We start from the raw sequence: 17,557 nt of genomic DNA, 5'->3' as shown, positions 1-17,557 counted from the left end.
GAACCTGTTGTTTGTTTGACAGAGAAAAAAATAATAGTTTCGATTGAAACAATATACAATTCCTTTATCTTGAAGGACAAGGCACAGTTTCCGTTTTAGACAAAAATGCGGGGTTCCTGTCAAATACAAATAAGGAAATTCTCAGTTTTTACCAATTGTTGTATATTTTTTCTAGAACAAAATCCTCTATGAATATTGGTGTTCACTTCCACCCTATAACACTGGAGAGCATAGATCGACTGTTGTCAACTTCATTGATGCTAATCTCTCTGCTACTGTTGTTGAAGTGACCGAGCATCTACTGAAGCAATTTCATGATCTTAAAGTATCATGCAGCACTGTTAATAACTTTATGAGACGTGAATGTAACCTTTTGTTGAAAAAAGCAGATTTTCATTATACTGAGAGAAACAGTCCAGCAAAGATTGAGGAGTGGTACAATTGGGTTCGTAAATGAGAAAATACGGACATGAATTTCTTGACGAGTCTGCTTTTGATATAAATATGAAACGCTCACGAGCTTGGTCGAAAAAAGATGCTCGCGCTATTGTTAGTAGACCTACCACGAGAGCAAACACGACGTCCATATTGGGCGCAATCTCTGCCTCGGGTTTGATTACCGTTGGCGTAAAAAAACCAAGAGCTGCTAAGAAAAGAAATGCTGAAGGATGTATAAGCTCAGGTACCGTAACAGGCCACTATATCACTCTCTTAAAAATGACTCTTGATGAAATGGATAAGCACTCACATATGAAAGGTCATTATATAGCCATGGATAATGCGCCCATTCATACGCATGAAAACATAAGGAAGTACATTGAGTATCGAGGATGCAAATGTGTGTATCTTCCCACTTACTCTCCTGAACTCAACCCAATAGAACAATTCTGGGCAGTAATAAAGAGTAAAGTTAAGCGTCATCGGTTTTTGCAGGAAGATACCCTGTCAAAAAGAATTACAGAAGCTTACAAAAGTGCGGAAAAAAGTCATTTCAAAGGTTTCGTTTCGCATTCTTACAAATGCTGGGATAAATGTCGAAACAGGGAGCTCATGTAATGGCCACTTTATTAAAAGCCCAAAGCAAAAAAAAAAAAAGTTAACATAGTGGTGGAGTGGGGAGCGGAAGTAGATGGACCAACTTTGACGACACAGTCGTCGCTGTCATAGAAGTAACGGAAGTTGTAGTATCCACGCTACTATTCAGTGCTAATATACAATATCTAGAGTTGAACCTAATGTTGCTGTAAGATTTGTTGCACCTTAATCAAATATAGTCAACTCAGTTTAAATACCGCAGCTTCTTAATAAATAATTATATATCTGATCAACCCTCTACAAACACAAATGGAGGACAACAATTATATACAGAAGAACAAGTTAACGCCCTTGTGGAAAGGGCCACTCAAAGGTTCAAAGAAATCCAACTTGCAGAATTGGAACAATGAATCCAGGGGCCTCCACTTCCTGAAGACATACAAGAGAAACTGGATGGTTACAGCCCCTCATAACTGCAAAAAGCCTTACAAAGATTCAAGAAAACAGTCCCTAAGTACAACAGTGAAGACTGGAGCACACCAGAGGAAACAAATCCAAATTCCGTCAAAAAACTTAAAAAGTGGAAGGTCGATTCTCACCAGCTCGTTAACACCATTTACCGTCTTACGGAAAACACAAGAATTCAAGCCAGAGCGGCTACAGAAATCTACGAGCAACTTCAGTATGTTGAGGAACGAGGATGGCAGAAAGAAGACGAAAAAGTTTTCTCAGAAGCAGTCGAAAAGCTTAGACGATTGGCAGTATTTGGCTATGAAGTCGCAAAAGCTCAAGAAGATGAAGCCAGAGAGGAGACAACAAAAGCTCTCAAGCTTCCTTATAGTCTCAAACACATGGAAAGTTCACCAAAGGGAGATAAAAAATACGTCTTTGACCAAGACTTCGTTTGACAGTACTATGCCGATTCCTTTCAACAGCAACTTGCGACATATGTCTCTCGAACAAGTAAAACCGACAGTGGAGAGTCTAATTTCAAACGAAAGTCGAGGAAGGAATTTTTTATCCAATTGAGGACGAGACAGGGGATCACAACGAGGTCAGCAGTTCAGTCACGAAGTTTCGTCCCAAAACAACAACACAAACAATCAATAGCTATGATGAACTCAGCTGCCTTGATTCAACAACAAGTCTCAGCACTCTCCAATTCAACGATTCAACATCGAGTAACATCAGCAACTCCTTCTTCACACAACCATTATTCAGTCCCCCAGGATAGGATACTTCCTGGAGGACGACTACACCATTTTCTAGCAATTTGGCGCAAGATCACAAAACGTAATTGGCCCTTATCAGTAATCGAGAAAGGTTATCAGCTCCAGTTTGTCCAACAACCAGTTCTATGGAAGGCAGCATCCAGCAAGCATTCACCGGAGGAGAAGATGACAGTGGATTCAGCAGTAGCAAAGTTTCTCCAAGCTGGAATTATTCAAAATCATCAACTCAGAACAAGCAGTTTTTATCAACTTTTTTCACTATTCAGAAGGCGACGAAACAACATCCGATTCTGAATTGTACGAAACTGAGCCAATTTTTACAGGTACAACACTTCAAAATGGAGGGAGTTCCAGCTCTACGAGGCATCATAGAGAGAGACGACTACTTATGCAAGATAGATCTAAAGGATGCGTATGTACTGGCGCCATTCATCAGGCTTCTATGAAAGATCTAACCTTCGAACATGGAGGTATAGTATACCAATATACATCACTGGCATTTGGGCTAAGTGTAGCACCCAGAGTGTTCTCAAAACTAATGCGATATGCAGTAGAACACCTCAGAGCTCGAGGAATAAGATAAATTTACTATCTGGACGATATATGTATCATGGAGAAAACAAAATCAAAGATGGTAGAAACAGTCAAGATTGTGTGTCAACATTTAGAGGACCTTGGATTCCTAATAAACAGGGAAAAGAGTGTATTAGAGCTGAAGTCCTCCCAAGAATACCTAGGATTTCTTTTCAATACAAAACGTATGGCGATTTCTCTCCCACCGTCGAAAATAACCAAGTTACTCCAACGATTACGACAAGTAGAAACTGTAACGAATCGATCCTGCAGATGGATAGCCAGTTTGCTAGGAAAGATGACGGCAGTGATACCAGCAGTGGGAGAAGCATTGCTACATATTCGTCACCTCCAGTGAGATTTAGCGAAGAGTCTACAGATGAACCACAACAACTGGGACAAGACATGCAAGATATCACAATGGTCGAAAGCGGAGATACAATAGTGGAAGAACTTTTTGGTGCAGAAGAACGGGCTTCCTATACAACAGGTACCACTAGCAACACCAGCGACCACAATATACGTAGACGCATTAGACGTAGGATGGGGCGTATCATCAAGCCTAATAGAAACTTCAGGGTTTTGGAACCAGCAGTGCAAAGAGAAATCAATAAACGTAAGAGAGCTGACGGCGATCTACTACGCGATTATGATGCATGCAAAAAGATTAAAAAATATCACCATCCAGCTTTTCAGCAACAACATGACAGCACTGAAATACGTAACAAAGGCCGGAGGAACCGCGTCGTTCGATCTTCAAGATTTGGTGGTCAAGATTCAAGACCTGTGCAACCAAAACAACCTGACAATACATTACCAACATATTCCAGGCATAGAGAATATCAAGGCAGACAAGTTGAGCAGACTCAAGAGGCCCACGTACGAAACAGCAATTCCACAGAGGATGTTTCAACAGATCTACAAGAAATGGGGTCCAATCATGGAGATCGACGCATTTGCGGCCAGTCACAACCATCAGCTGAAAATATATTGGAATTACCAAATGGATCCATTCGCTGCGAAGATAGATGCCTTCAAACAGAATTGGAAAAGGAAGGGCTTATACATGTTCTCACCATGGAGGTTAATCCCCAAGGTACTACAAAAGATGAAGTCAGACCGAACAAAGGAAGCAATTCTAGCAACACCTCTATGGGCGAGTCAGTTTTGGTTCCCAATGATCCTTCAAATGAACCACCTGGCAGATCTGATAATAGGGAAAATAAGCCAAGGCAACTGGAGCTTAGTCGCTTGGAAGTTATCAACAACAAAAGGCAGTCCGATGGTATGAACGACTTACTAATCGCCCACTTAAACAAGGCCACTCGTATTAGTACAAACAAAGCGTATGATGGTTATTGGAGAAAATACACTGAGTGGTGCCAGCAGAAGAATTACAAGGCCGACACTTATGATATTTGTTTTGCCAAGTACAAAGGTAAGGGACAAAAACTAATAAGATAAGAAGAGAATAGAAAAGGACAATAAGTCAGTGAGACTGAAATATATGATATCTTTATTTACAATGAACAAAACAATGGTATTTATACTTTTTAACATCTACTGTTGCGGATACTTAAGAATTATAGCAATAAACATAGAATAACTATAGTCATGTTAAGCATAACCTGAGGTTCAATGCATTAATCCCAATTCAGGACCGCATAACCTTGATTAGATTTTATTGTATTCAATGGTATACCTCTTTGGCACATAATAACTGATGTAGCAAAAGCAGACTCGTCAAGAAACACACAATTCGTCAAGAAGTTCATGTCCGTATTTTCTCATTTACGAACCCAATTGTACCACTCCTCAATCTTTGCTGGACTGTTTCTCTCAGTAGAATGAAAATCTGCTTTTTTCAACAAAAGGTTACATTCACATCTCATAAAGTTATTAACAGTGCTGCATGATACTTTAAGATCATGAAATTGCTTCAGTAGATGCTCGGTCACTTCAACAACAGTAGCAGAGAGATTAGCATCAATGAAGTTGACAACAGTCGATCTATGCTCTTCAGTTAAGATGCACTTACGACTTGTCTTTTTACAGCTCTCAAAAATACTGTCAGGACACGCATTATACTGACTAACCCACCTATAAGCTGTTTGAGGGTGAATGCCCAACTGCTTTGCTGCAGCTGAAGCAGCCATAAATTTTTCAATCTTCAGATCGAAAAACCTAGCTTTATCCTGGACTGTATAACGCACATAGTCTCGTTTTGGTTATATGAACATCTTCATTTTTTGGCTTTTCTAATGACATTGGGCAAGTCAGAGAAGATTCATTGGGGACTGCATTTCTTAAGTACTCTGTATGAGTAGCAATATCCTCAACAATAAATTCATTCTGATCAACAATGTAGTCCATGGGCTCAGGACCACCATTCTCATCAATAACATTCCCATGTCCATCTTCATATAGAAATATAGTATTCATGTTGAATTGTAAAGTATTGAAAAAAGAAAAAATGCCAGAAGAAAAAAAAATACTCAATCTCGTTCTATATATTTTTGGGTGCCAAGAATCACGTGATTTCTAAGCAAAACGACTAGTGGCTTTATTTCTAAAAATATGAAATTGATTTTGATTGGCTGTGACATTACTTGGATGCACTGTACACCATTTCCAGAAAGAGATGTTGCGCTGACTTGTCGCTTTTTCGTATAAACTGTACTGTAAAAACTGCAAAAATGTGATTTTACTTTTGAAAAGACTGTACATGAAGGCGATATCACAATGGACTAATTTTACCAGATTGTTAAACGTTTTATTTACACAGCAAATAAAATTTCATCTTTTTCACAGATCAAAAACACAAATAGCCCCTATTTTCCAGGTCATCGATATTTACAAGAAAAAACTTAGAATCGAACGAACAAGTCTGTCTAGAACTGGTCCTTTTGTGTGTTTTTGGACTCCAGGCAACAAAACAAAATCTGCAGACTGTCTGATGTCACGGCTTGATGCACCAACATGAGCAGTGAATTTACCAGAAGGAACAACCCAGGACTTAGAATCAGTATCCCAGATACTTAGTTCAGTTGATGTCAATTCAAATCTTATCTCTTCCTCTTTGTCTGCCTTAATAAACACCTTTTCGAAACCACGAAGGAGCTTGGGCGGCTCATTTGCGCTTTCAGGGAAACTGAGATAAAGTTGAGGAATTTCAGCACCATCAAGATGTCCCGTGTTCTTGATTGTTACTGTAACAGAGACTTTGATAGATTTTCCAAATACATCGACCTTGACTGTGAGGCCACTATAAGTAAAGCTGGTGTACGACAAGCCATGACCGAATGGGAAGAGAGGGGTAACATTATGAGCATCAAACCATTTGTATCCCATCAAAAGCTTTTCTTTGTAAACAACATTCTGAGCGGGATCTGGTTTGATGGGATAGTCTGAGGCTTTCTTGGCAATGGTGTATGGGAGACGACCAGAAGGATTGACCTTGCCTGTAACAACATCAGCAAGAGAGTTACCAGATTCTTGTCCGGGAAGACCAGGCCAAACAACAGCCTTAATATTGGGATGGTCAATCCAAGGCATTAGAACAGGACCCACAGAGTGAATGACGACGACAGTATTCTTGTTTGCATCAGCAACAGCTTTGATCTTTGGAAAGAAATTGTATTTAATGAAAGGCTCAGAAAACATAAAAAATACTTACCAAGTTATCGCCATTGTTCCATAAGCTGAGATTGTTACGGTCACCAACATTGCCATCCACAACCTTGTATTCTTCTCCTGAGTCAGCACTCGAAAATACAAAAGCAACATCAGCAACCTTGGCAGCAGCAGCAGCAGCGTCAAGATTCCAGTCATCTAAAGACTTTGTAAACTTGACATCTTCACCCAAAGCGTTTCTAAGGCCACTGATAGGCTATATTGATAAAGTTAGTTTGATAATTATAGAAAATGCAAGTCTACAACACGTGCATCAATGAGATATGGGAAGAAAGCAGTACCAGACCCCCAGCCTTGAGCAAGAGTACCTTTGTTGCAACTATGATCGTCACATGCATTAATGCCACTAAAAAGTGATGTTAATTCTACTTGAGAATGCATTCAATATAAACGTACTCTGGGTTGACCGCAGCATCGCTTCCTACAAAGGCAACATTCTTGATGGACTTGCTTAATGGCAAGATTCCATTATTTTTCAAAAGCACAGTAGAGGCTGCACCCATTGTGCGGACCAGTTTGTAATGATCTGATTGAACATTGACATAGGGTGCTTTATCAAGATGGAAGGAATCTAATGTAGTCTCAGGAAACCCTTTGTCTTGCCCAAGCTTATACCAAGCAGCGACAATACGAGTGGCCATATCTGTCACGCGAGACTCTGGAACTTTTTTGGCGCGAACGGCATCCGTCAAGTTTTTGCCAAAGTACGAGCCGCTAGAACCCATGGTGATATCACCTAGAATATACAAAAAGAAAAGACTAAGTAAAACGGGTTAAAAAGGATTCAAAATAGTATTACCAGGCATAGTCATATCAAGGCCATGATTTGCCGAATCAACAGTAGACATAGTGGCTGACCAATCTGATTGCACAAAGCCCTTGAATCCAAGTTCGCCCTTTAAGACAGTGTTCAAGAGATAGTCATTTTCACAAGCAAAGATCCCATTGATTTGGTTGTAGCTACACATGACAGAACCAACGCCTGCTTCAATAGCACGAGCGAAGGGCCAGAGGTATATTTCATGCAAAGTCCTTTCATCGGCTTCAGATGATCCAGTCGTTCTGTGAAGCTCTTGCTCGTTCAAGATGTAATGTTTAGCAGTAGCAATAACGCCTTGACTCTGGATACCCAAAACAGTTTGTTCGGTAAGAACACCTGTCAAGAATGGATCTTCGCCACCTGATTCCCAACCACGGCCACCTTCGGGGGATCTCATAAAATTCATTGCGGGGCCTAATTGGATATGAGCACCCTTTCCGCGAAATTCTTGACCCATATAGACACCACGTTCATAGATGGCATTCCTATCAAATGAGGCAGCAGCATTGATGCCAGCAACGCCAGAAGTTACATTATAGGCAAATCGAACACCGAGTGGAGCATCTTGTAAGCAAAGAGAAGGGAAATCAGGGTTACTGATAGCATAAGTATTACCGAGACAAGGACCTTTTTCCCAACCGATACCAGTAGTAATGTTGACCTTTTGTTCGAGGGACATTTTATCAACCAAAGCCCTTGCCATTGTATAGGCTTCATCCCAAGAACGAATGTTGACCTTGTGTTCAGCTGGCTTTATCCAGGCATATATAATCAGTAGCACTGTGATAATAATACTAGAAAGGAAAGGAAAACGCATGTGGAACTTTTAATTTGTAACAGGTTTTGAAAAAAGAGAATCGCTTCATTTTATATAAACAAATGATTTATGTATTCTTAACGCATTACCTTATCTGGAAATCGGGACTTTTTAGAAGCTGTGCAATTAAGGAAAAGATATGTTTTGACATATACGTGATATTTGTTTATGGAGCCAGAGCTTTGCTACGAGCTGTGCTACATGTAATGATTCAACAAAAGCACCTTGTATTTGTTTCACTTACCAAGCTTATGCACTGTAACCGGGACCAATGCATCTGGATACATACTCTTTGATTGTATGATCAACGTCTTTAGCTAATGAGCATAGTATCTCTTATTGAAGCAGGATATTCTTAACAAGGCTTTATTCTTCAATTTAATGATATCAAGTATTGACATTTGGCTGATATAAAGATGATCTGTGAGCAGCTTCAAAGGTGGATAGATGACTTCCTTCTTGGGGTTATTCTCTTCCGGTGACTGGATATCGCCTTCTTCTACGAGCAACCTATCTTTTTCGTAGTCAATAGTTACTTTGTGATAAAGTGTTTTACATGATCCTTGGTATCTCTCTTTTATTTGCTTTGTTTCCTTCGCATATTCCACTGTAATTTTGTTCTGCTTTAAGGGGATTGAATTGTTATAAGGCAAGGATCTGCGGTTAAGCAGAGGTTTGTGTAAAAAAGTGGACACTAGGCCTTAGTATAAAATCAATTGATAAGCTTGTACTAGATGCCTTTGTGAAAGGGTAAAAGAATAAGATGAGAAGTTTTATAAACAAAAGTTAAGACTTGTTTATTATGTGGATATATAATATAAAAAAAAAAAGGTAATTGAATGAATAACGACTTGGCAAGGAGTGACAAGAATCATGGCTATTTATACTTACTTTGAGAGAACATCAGGGCTGCTTTTTCATTTTGTTTCTGTGCTACACGGTATTTTAGTTGATATTACTTTTATATTCGTTTATATACTTAATTACATTTTTTATTTAAATGATTATAAGACCCTCTTACGTGCTTTGTTCCTTATTAATAATTTTATAATTTACCCAAGATGTAAAAGAAGAATATATGAAGCATAGGAAAAAAAAGAGGAAAGTGCTGCCTTAGTTTTTACAAAAACAAAAACTGTATTTAGAGTTTTGACGAATATGCTGGCGTCATTTGAATTCTAAAATTTCGAATAAATCGGGTTGGTCACTGCCAACTTTTTATAGCTCTCATTGGGAACATCCTTTAATGTTGTAAACTATTCTATATAATTTTAATAAACTCTACAGTAGAAAAGGAAGAAATAATGTCGTAAAAGTATATTCCTATTTATTCGAGAATTTGAGAGCCAATATTACATAGGAGCATCATTACTGCCAGAGACGGTATGGTGTGTGGTATTGTTGTTACTAAGGGACGCTGTTGTTATGACTATTTTTGTGATGACTATTGTTATCATGGTTATTGCTGCCATGGTGTTTTTTAGAATATCAATCAGACTCATCAGCTTCACTGGAAAAGTCATTGTGTGACAAATTTGCTTCTTTCTTTGTAGATATAATAATTGATCTCATTTGTAACTTCTTTTTAAAGTAATCGTCTGTTCATTTTTATTGTATGTGCACTGGCCATGCGTGTATTGCTTATCTTTTATTATTTGGTCTTCAAGTTTGACGCATCCCACGCAACCATTGAAAAAAAAGAAGCTCAGATCGGAACAAAAATATACATCCTATATTTTTTCTCTAAAAATTTAGGTATATAAAATACTCGCCATCTTTATTTATTTTTTCTTTTTCAATCAAAAAATGGACACACTTTTACCTATCAAAGAATTGAACGAAGCCGATTTTGAAAACTTTATTAAAACGGTCAATACACTATTTGAAACTGCGCCTCCTTTGGCTAAACGATTATATGAAAAGCGACCTTATTCTAGCTATGACGCACTGATTAATGAAGCAGACGAGATTCAATCAAGACTAAACAAGGAGGAAAGGATTGAGGTGATAAACGCACATCCACGTATTGGGGCACCCAAGCAGAACCTATCTGCCATGTCACAAAGAGAACAGGGCAAGGGCCAGGAAGATAATGAAGTGAATGAAGAGTTGAAACGATTAAACGAGGCGTATGAACAAAAGTTTGGATTTAAATTTATCGTGTTTGTGAACGGAAGAACAAGAAAGGAAATTATACCTGTTTTGAAGGAACGTATGGAAGGACAGAGCCGAGAGCAAGAGTTGAATACAGGCATTCAGGAGATGATCATGATTGCCAGAGATCGTCTCAAGAAACTTGGTCAACAAAGTCATTTATAATAATAAATCATTTATTATATATAAGTTATAATTCGCTCAAATCTTTTAATATCTTTTGTGAAGACATGTCTAAGGACTTTAATCTGGTTGCCCTCTTGAACATCAGTTTCTCAGTTCGATACTGCTCGTAATATCGTTCGACGGTGTCTAATTGTAAAAACTTTCTATGTGTGAATAATAATGCATGCTTTAGTTGATTGAAATCTGAATATTTATCGTTTAGACAATCGATTGTTCCCCATCCAAAATCTCTGCCAAGTGATAACCCCTCGATCTCTAGTGGTTTACCCGTATCTGGTTCATCCTCATACGCAATAAACGTGAACGGAATGATCTTTAGATAGTCCAGTATCGTCTTTGTATCCTGGTCTTCTTCCTCGTAATTGAATTGCTGTATAAAGTCATTCAAGGTCTCTGCTTTTTTGGTTTCTTCATCCTCATCCTCATCTTCCTCTTCTTCTTCTTTTGTAGGCATACCATAAATGGGTATCTTGTTATAGATATCTTGAATGATCCTTGGCTTCAATCGGTTCTTTTGAGCCAAAGTAAGTTGATCTGCTTTTCCAATCACAGGGATAACGTTGACACGGTTTGATAATCTTGTCAGGATACGAATGTCATATTCATCCAAACATGATTTTTTGGGATCCATAAAATAAAGGCAACAATGAACCTGCGTGTCGACTGCTTTTGGATTACGCTTGACTTTTGTTTCCTATTTTAGGTTTCCCCCTTTCCCTTTTAATAATAAGCACTTATTAAAGTAACCCTAGAGTTACCTCGGCCAAAGTCAAGTCAAACTGATGTTCAATATATTTCAAGATATCATGCAGCTGTTTATCGATCAAGTACTCTTGGTGAAATCCAGGTGTATCGATCAATGTCAGGAGAACATGTTCTCGGTCAATATTGATTTCTCTTGATACAGTATAAGGTTGTAATGTCTTCTCGATAGGTCCTTCTGGTTCGATATTCACAAAGGATGTTTCACTCATAAATGAGTCTCTTCTCTTCTTGGTCGTTGGTGTCTCTTCCTTCCGTTGTTCTTCTTCCAGTCTGAGGGTTTCCAGTAGAGTGCGGATAAAACTCGTCTTGCCTACCCCTGAGTGCCCAACGACCATCACATTAAAATGTGAAACAGTGTGTTTCCTGGACCTAGGTGCCATTGAAATATGGTTTAAATGAAAAAAGGTAAAAAAAAAAAAAAGAAAGAAAAAAGAATTAAAAAAAAAACTTATAATCCTTGGCCGTTTGTGTAGCATCAACTGTCTTTCTGTTCCCTCGTGTAAGTAATATAATTTATAAGTGTACAACAACAACAGCTATAACAAAGATAAAAAGTTTACCTTCATATTACAACTTGTCTATTTACTCTTGCTATACTTTTATTAATAAATGCCATGAGAAGTGATGACTTTCCAGAAAAAAAAACTTGTTTATAAATCCATCAGTTAACAAATAAAATCAGTAACACAAGGCTAAATTACTTATTAAATTATCTGATATTCAGTAGCGACTAAAGCAAGGTTTATTTGAACAATGGAAATCACTGTAGCTTTTCTTTCTGGATGTGTTTATTGTGCCTTGGAATTATTAAATCCATGTATATTTGTTTTAAAAGCATTCCAGTAATAGTTAACGTCCGTTCTAATCAAATTTGCACCTGTAGAGATTGGGCAAGATCTACAACCCAACCTGGTTACAAAACAGGTCAAAGAGCAGCCAATTATTTTAATCTTGATTGCCTTGAATATTTCATACCATCTAAGGATATAGTAAACAACATTGATCATTCAATGGCCTAATGACAAGGTCAATCATTCAAATATTACAACTTAGAAACTACTTTGATCTGATCTGGGAAAATTAACAGGAGAATGCTTTTATTAATCCATCTTGATAGCATTCTTATAACACTAAACTATGGAAAAACTGCTCTGAATTGATAATTTGTGGTTCTTTGCCCGTTACTTTGAAGAAAGTGATGGTGTGACCGGTATCACTTGGAGAGACTTCTTGAAACCTGAGTCCATCCAACTTGACGGCTTGGAGGAGTCGATTATAATCAAATGTATTGACGCGAATCCATTTGCCTTTTCCACAGCAATTGAATGTATATTTCATGCGAGTTGCTTCCCATTTGCTAGCTGGTTAAAGCACATCTATTTTGGTATAAGCTATCCAAAACAGGGAAGCACTTCCTGTAATATTTTGAGTACACTCATGCTCGAAATTTTCTTGAGCGAACTCCATGCAGATAGGATCAATGTTTCCTTGAACTGTTTGCAAAATCATAGGTTCGGAATTTACAACAAGCAGATTTACCATAAGGAGAACAATAGCAGCAATAAACTTCATATTGAGATAAAGTGTATGATGACGAGTTTGAAAGTGCTCTTTTCAAAAATTATTTATACTTTATTTCTCTAATTATCCATGCTTCTGTGCTTGATATCTGACAATATATACAAGGTATGAACCCCATGAATGTAACGAACTTTGTTTCTATATGCAGCTTATTGTCGAAGAACGAAACAATAATTCTCTTATATAAGGGTTATGATAACTTTACTTGATTAAGCTACTGATTACAGCATAAAGAAATGCTATTAAACTATGGGTGATTTTCTCAAGTAACGTCAAAAAACTTATGAGGTACCAGACTGTATTGACGACGATTATAGCGTCCTTTGACATGGCTTATGTCTTTGTTTCATGATTGAAACATGATAAAAAACGCTATACAACTAAAAAGCTGCAGCGTGGGTAGTCAGCGTTTCAATTGACATTGTAACGAAAGATGAAAAATAATAAATCGAGAAAGAGAATAAAGAGCACAAGATTAGTCAAAAAAGCAACGCTTATTGCTGAAGCCAAAAGTAAATTAAACGGAATGATGTATCTTTGATCCTTACTGCCATCTATACAGCGCTCGTTAATAAGTATAAAGACTTAGGTAACAAACTATTCAACCAAGTTTAATTGGCTCTGGGAGGCGTTATGAACCTAATTATAGGTTGTGTTGACAGTTTTTGAGATACTATTCTCATATAAAGAAGAGACAATTGTGGTGGCATTAGCCTTTGTCATGAATTAGAGTATGATTTTAAGCACACTGGATTAACATATGTTGCGTGTATACTACTGCTGCATTTAGTTTTGCCCTTTGCTAGACGTATGAAAGACAACAACTATCTCTGCGTGTACATTGCGTAATAATGTTGCCTTTATCAGAAAAGGGTTGCTGTGCCAATTGCTGAATGATGTACGTGTTAGGGTACTGACTCGTAGCAATACAATTGACCCAGCAGAACATTGTATCTACAAGTGACTTTCTTCGAAATACAGTCCCGTTGGTACCCAGGCAAACAGCCTCAACTCGAGACCTCCTTTTTCTGTCTTTCAAGGTCACAGATGTGAACAGATAAAAAAGTATAAAAGAAGGTCTTTTCCAGTTTTCTTCTTTTTTTTTCTCTCAAGCTTTTTCGGTTTGCTCTAATTCTGGCAGTAACCTTTATGATGCTTGAGGAAGTAGGTAACCTTTCTCTCAGAAGGGAGGGATTAGCTTATCAAAATTTTTATAAAGTAACTTCAGGTGACTCTTTTTTATTACTTTGGAAACGCTTCCCCTTGCGATTGTGACTACAATGCAACAGGGTGAGCTATAAGCTAACGTAAATGAAAAAAAAATCTTAGTGACTACTAGTAACTAAGCTTATGAGATGGTTTCCATGATAACTTTCATCGTATACACTTTATATTACAAAAATACGGTCTATCCAGGCAAATGAGAGAAAAAAAAAAATCCAGGGACATACGACTAATGTAAGACATGGACAGACTGCATACAGACAGACTTAGCGTTGGCAACGAATGAGCAAACGACAAGAGCAATAGCAATTGTAAACTACACTTGGACAAAAGTAATATAAAACCATGCTGTGCCTCTAAGTTCCTCTAAATGTTTGAAGGCGCCACTCTTTCACCCTGGTTTGGCAAGTGACTCCTTGCATTGTAGAATGTTATTCTGAACTGTTGTTAAATATAGTCATGGGTATGTACTTTTATTATCATGCAAATCCTTATTTTAGGCGACATGTCCTTTTACCAAGAACATTATACTAGGGACATTTCTTTGAGAAAGACAGCCACATGGATGGAATAGTGTCATCCTTGAGTTCTGGGCACTTTAGTCTTTCTCCACCCCCTACATGTGTTTTTATGTCCTTTTTTGCGCATCATCATAATGAATGTAATTTCATAGAAGTCATAATATTCCTCTGACAAGCAAAGACAACATAAAAAGTATAGATCTTTTAAACAAATAGATGTATGATGTGATCATACAGACATTGTTTATATATTTTTACGTCCAAGGAAACAGAAAAAGCAACAAAGAAATAGAAAAAGTATGGTTTAATAAATTTAAATGATATTATAAATGCCAGATCAAAGAAAGTATATATACATGAATAACAATATAGGTAAGTCATAGTGATAATAATAAAGATAATATGGGTTCTTTTGTAATGTGTATATTTATATGTATATGTGTGTGTCTCTCTTTTTCTCTCTTTCTTTCTTTCTCTCTGGGTGTGTGTGTTTATATATGAGTGATATAGATAATAGGTATATTTATAAATTGTATATATGTGTATATGTGTGTGTGTTATTAAAGATATATAATAGATGATTGTTGCTGGGGTGAAGCAGAAGGGGGTGGTGTAGGTATACCGATAATAGGTGTAGTAGCCGTGGGGTGATAATAATAGTAAATTTCATTATAGTTGATATTATTAATGCTGCCACTGCTATTATTACCATTCGTATTATAAATAGACGTAATACTTATTCTACGAGGAGGAATCACTTCTTGTCTTGGACTATTGTACTGATGGCACAGATTAACACTGGATCGTGAATAGCGCGGTAAATGATAGGACTCTTGAAGACTATTAGCACTCGTCATCCTACGAACGCCTTTTTTCTGATGATTCTTGTGCTCTTCTTTTGAGATCGATAAACGTTGAGTATAATCAGATAATCTATCCACATCCAAGGAAGTAGATCGAACATGTCTTATGGGTCTCACATCCATATATCCCACTTTAAGCAACTGATCTCCATATCGTTGAAGTTCGCTAATAGGCACCGTCAGATTAAAACTGTTCAACTTGAGAAACTCTATTTCTAAGCTATTCAATTCAGTCACTGGTAATCCACCAACCTATTTGGGAATCAGTATATCTTTCTATGGTGTATAAATATTCAAGTACCTTGGCATATCGAGTGTTTGTATAAAACACGTCACTAAAAAACTTGGAAGCAACCATGACACCAGCGATAATCAATCGATGAATATTAAACGAATCAATCGTAAATGGTTTTCCTGTCAAGGCTAGTGCGTTTTTAGACATGCGATCAAAATAGACGAGTAAACTTAGGAAGCATTCATTGGCGCAAGGACAATACTTTAGAATCCTAGATAAATACGAAAAAATATCAATCGAAGGCACAAGTCGAGCATGAAACCGAGTATAAACCGGTTGCTGTTTATTTAATAAATCGTTGGCTGCCGTCATACGTTCGAGTAAGGAAGCTAAGAGTCGTATTGTGTCTACGGTTGGATATTTTGCCAAATCAAAGGTAACTGGAGGTGAGGATGATAGCATTTTGGAAAAAAGGAAAGAATAATATAAAAAGAAAAAAAGAAGAGAGAGGAAAAGAAGTAAAAATTATTTTTTTAATTGTGTGTGTATATGATCACTTGGACTAAACTCAATTTGATTGGATAAAAAGAAAAAGTATACAAAATAGTCTCGTGATGAAACCTTAAACCAAATGGACGTGCACATACACGTTTTTATATTTAGGAACTTTGTTCTTTTCTCTATTTTGACTTTGTATATCAACACTTGATCAGCCTAAGTACAAGTTGAAAAGAGAGACCATTATCAATAACAACAATCAAATCACTGAAAAAGTGTGATATTCAACAAATTTAAAGAATCATATGTCACAGCACAAGAAAAAAGGTTTGATCAGGAACTTAGTCATGAAAGGGTGCGTCTAAAGAGATGAGGATCACTGTAGCTTATTTAGCAAGCCTTTTTTGTATATTCAAAAAGATCACAACTGGACTGAACAAGCGCCTTGTCGGGGAAAACACGAACCTTGATTTAAAAAAACTAGAGTGAATTTAATAATGTTGCCTCTATTGCACAAGACTTTGGTAAGAACTAAAGACAAAGAGAGAGAGAGAGAGATCCATACGGCCGTTCCACTGTCAATTCAGAACTTAGTTTCAGACAAAGAAATTTTTTGGCAAACACTTGATGCACTCAAAAATAGACTAATACTACGAGCGCTTCCTTGGGGCGCTACCTATGTTGTCACTTTACAACTTTACACTACCAAAGTCCCTGCCTAACCTAAGGCTGTCCAATTCATCCTTTCTGGTATAAACTACGAATTTATCATAATTACACATGTTCTTGGTTCTTTGCTGATTAAACTGACAACATAGAATTAAAATACATCAATAACAACATCTCTTTTTTACCTCTTTCTTCTTGAAAAGAAACAAACCAAGATGGTAACTTCATAAAGTCATGTTTAGCTTGACGCTATACGCTGAATAGTTTTGTTGGACTTCATCATAAGTAGTGAATAGAGGTAGTGCCCGTAGTATTAGTCTAACTTCTGGTGCATTTTTGAGTGTACCAAGTGTCTGCCGAAAAAAATGTGTCTTGATGGTCAATTCAATGTCTTAGGTCCTCTTCTGACGTCTTACCTGATGGAGTTGAAGGCCGGTGGTTTGTACGTAATGCAAGAGCTCAGCACGGCGCGAGTGCCATTGTGTATCGATGATATTCCTTCGTACCTTACGAACCTCAGCAAAATCAAGAATATCATTCACCATTTTCTCCGTCTTTGCACGCAAGCTGAACTATCGACAGTAATAATCCTTGGTAAACTAAAGAGGGATAGTCCTACCACTGCAAAATTCGACCATGCCATTAAACAAGCCGTCGACTGCAAGCGACAAAATTACATCAAGTATTAAAG

At 37.4% G+C, this 17,557-nt stretch overlaps 5 protein-coding genes across 5 annotated transcripts; 2 read left to right on the top strand and 3 right to left on the bottom strand.

Annotated features, from left to right (window-relative positions):
- Positions 1-1,344: 1,344 nt before the first annotated feature.
- Positions 1,345-2,064, top strand: RHIMIDRAFT_245870 (uncharacterized protein; the record flags this gene model as incomplete). Its single annotated transcript, XM_023610248.1, has 1 exon — positions 1,345-2,064. The coding sequence occupies one exon, from the start codon at positions 1,345-1,347 to the stop codon at positions 2,062-2,064; it is 720 nt and encodes a 239-aa protein (XP_023463365.1).
- A 3,427-nt stretch (positions 2,065-5,491) lies between these two features.
- On the bottom strand, positions 5,492-8,205 carry RHIMIDRAFT_262057 (glycoside hydrolase family 3 protein). Its single transcript, XM_023611584.1, has 5 exons — positions 7,333-8,205; positions 6,930-7,269; positions 6,786-6,879; positions 6,517-6,729; positions 5,492-6,461 (listed from the first exon to the last, which is right to left on the bottom strand). Exons 1-5 carry the CDS (start codon positions 8,054-8,056, stop codon positions 5,694-5,696), a joined length of 2,139 nt encoding a protein of 712 aa, XP_023463364.1. The 5' UTR covers positions 8,057-8,205; the 3' UTR covers positions 5,492-5,693.
- A 1,771-nt stretch (positions 8,206-9,976) lies between these two features.
- Positions 9,977-10,489, top strand: RHIMIDRAFT_309173 (uncharacterized protein; the record flags this gene model as incomplete). The annotated part of the gene is made up of 1 exon (XM_023614589.1): positions 9,977-10,489. The coding sequence occupies one exon, from the start codon at positions 9,977-9,979 to the stop codon at positions 10,487-10,489; it is 513 nt and encodes a 170-aa protein (XP_023463363.1).
- On the bottom strand, positions 10,452-11,694 carry RHIMIDRAFT_262055 (cell division/GTP binding protein). Its single transcript, XM_023611583.1, has 2 exons — positions 11,269-11,694; positions 10,452-11,204 (listed from the first exon to the last, which is right to left on the bottom strand). Exons 1-2 carry the CDS (start codon positions 11,653-11,655, stop codon positions 10,515-10,517), a joined length of 1,077 nt encoding a protein of 358 aa, XP_023463362.1. The 5' UTR covers positions 11,656-11,694; the 3' UTR covers positions 10,452-10,514.
- A 3,467-nt stretch (positions 11,695-15,161) lies between these two features.
- On the bottom strand, positions 15,162-16,161 carry RHIMIDRAFT_206329 (cyclin-domain-containing protein; the record flags this gene model as incomplete). The annotated part of the gene is made up of 2 exons (XM_023606891.1): positions 15,162-15,716; positions 15,766-16,161. 2 exons carry the CDS (start codon positions 16,159-16,161, stop codon positions 15,162-15,164), a joined length of 951 nt encoding a protein of 316 aa, XP_023463361.1.
- Positions 16,162-17,557: the final 1,396 nt, after the last annotated feature.

This window comes from Rhizopus microsporus (genome assembly GCF_002708625.1).
Source record: "Rhizopus microsporus ATCC 52813 unplaced genomic scaffold scaffold_16, whole genome shotgun sequence".
NCBI classification, from domain to species: Eukaryota; Fungi; Mucoromycota; class Mucoromycetes; order Mucorales; family Rhizopodaceae; genus Rhizopus; species Rhizopus microsporus.
Note: the sequence above shows the minus strand (reverse complement) of the source record. Positions and strands in the feature narration are given on the sequence as shown.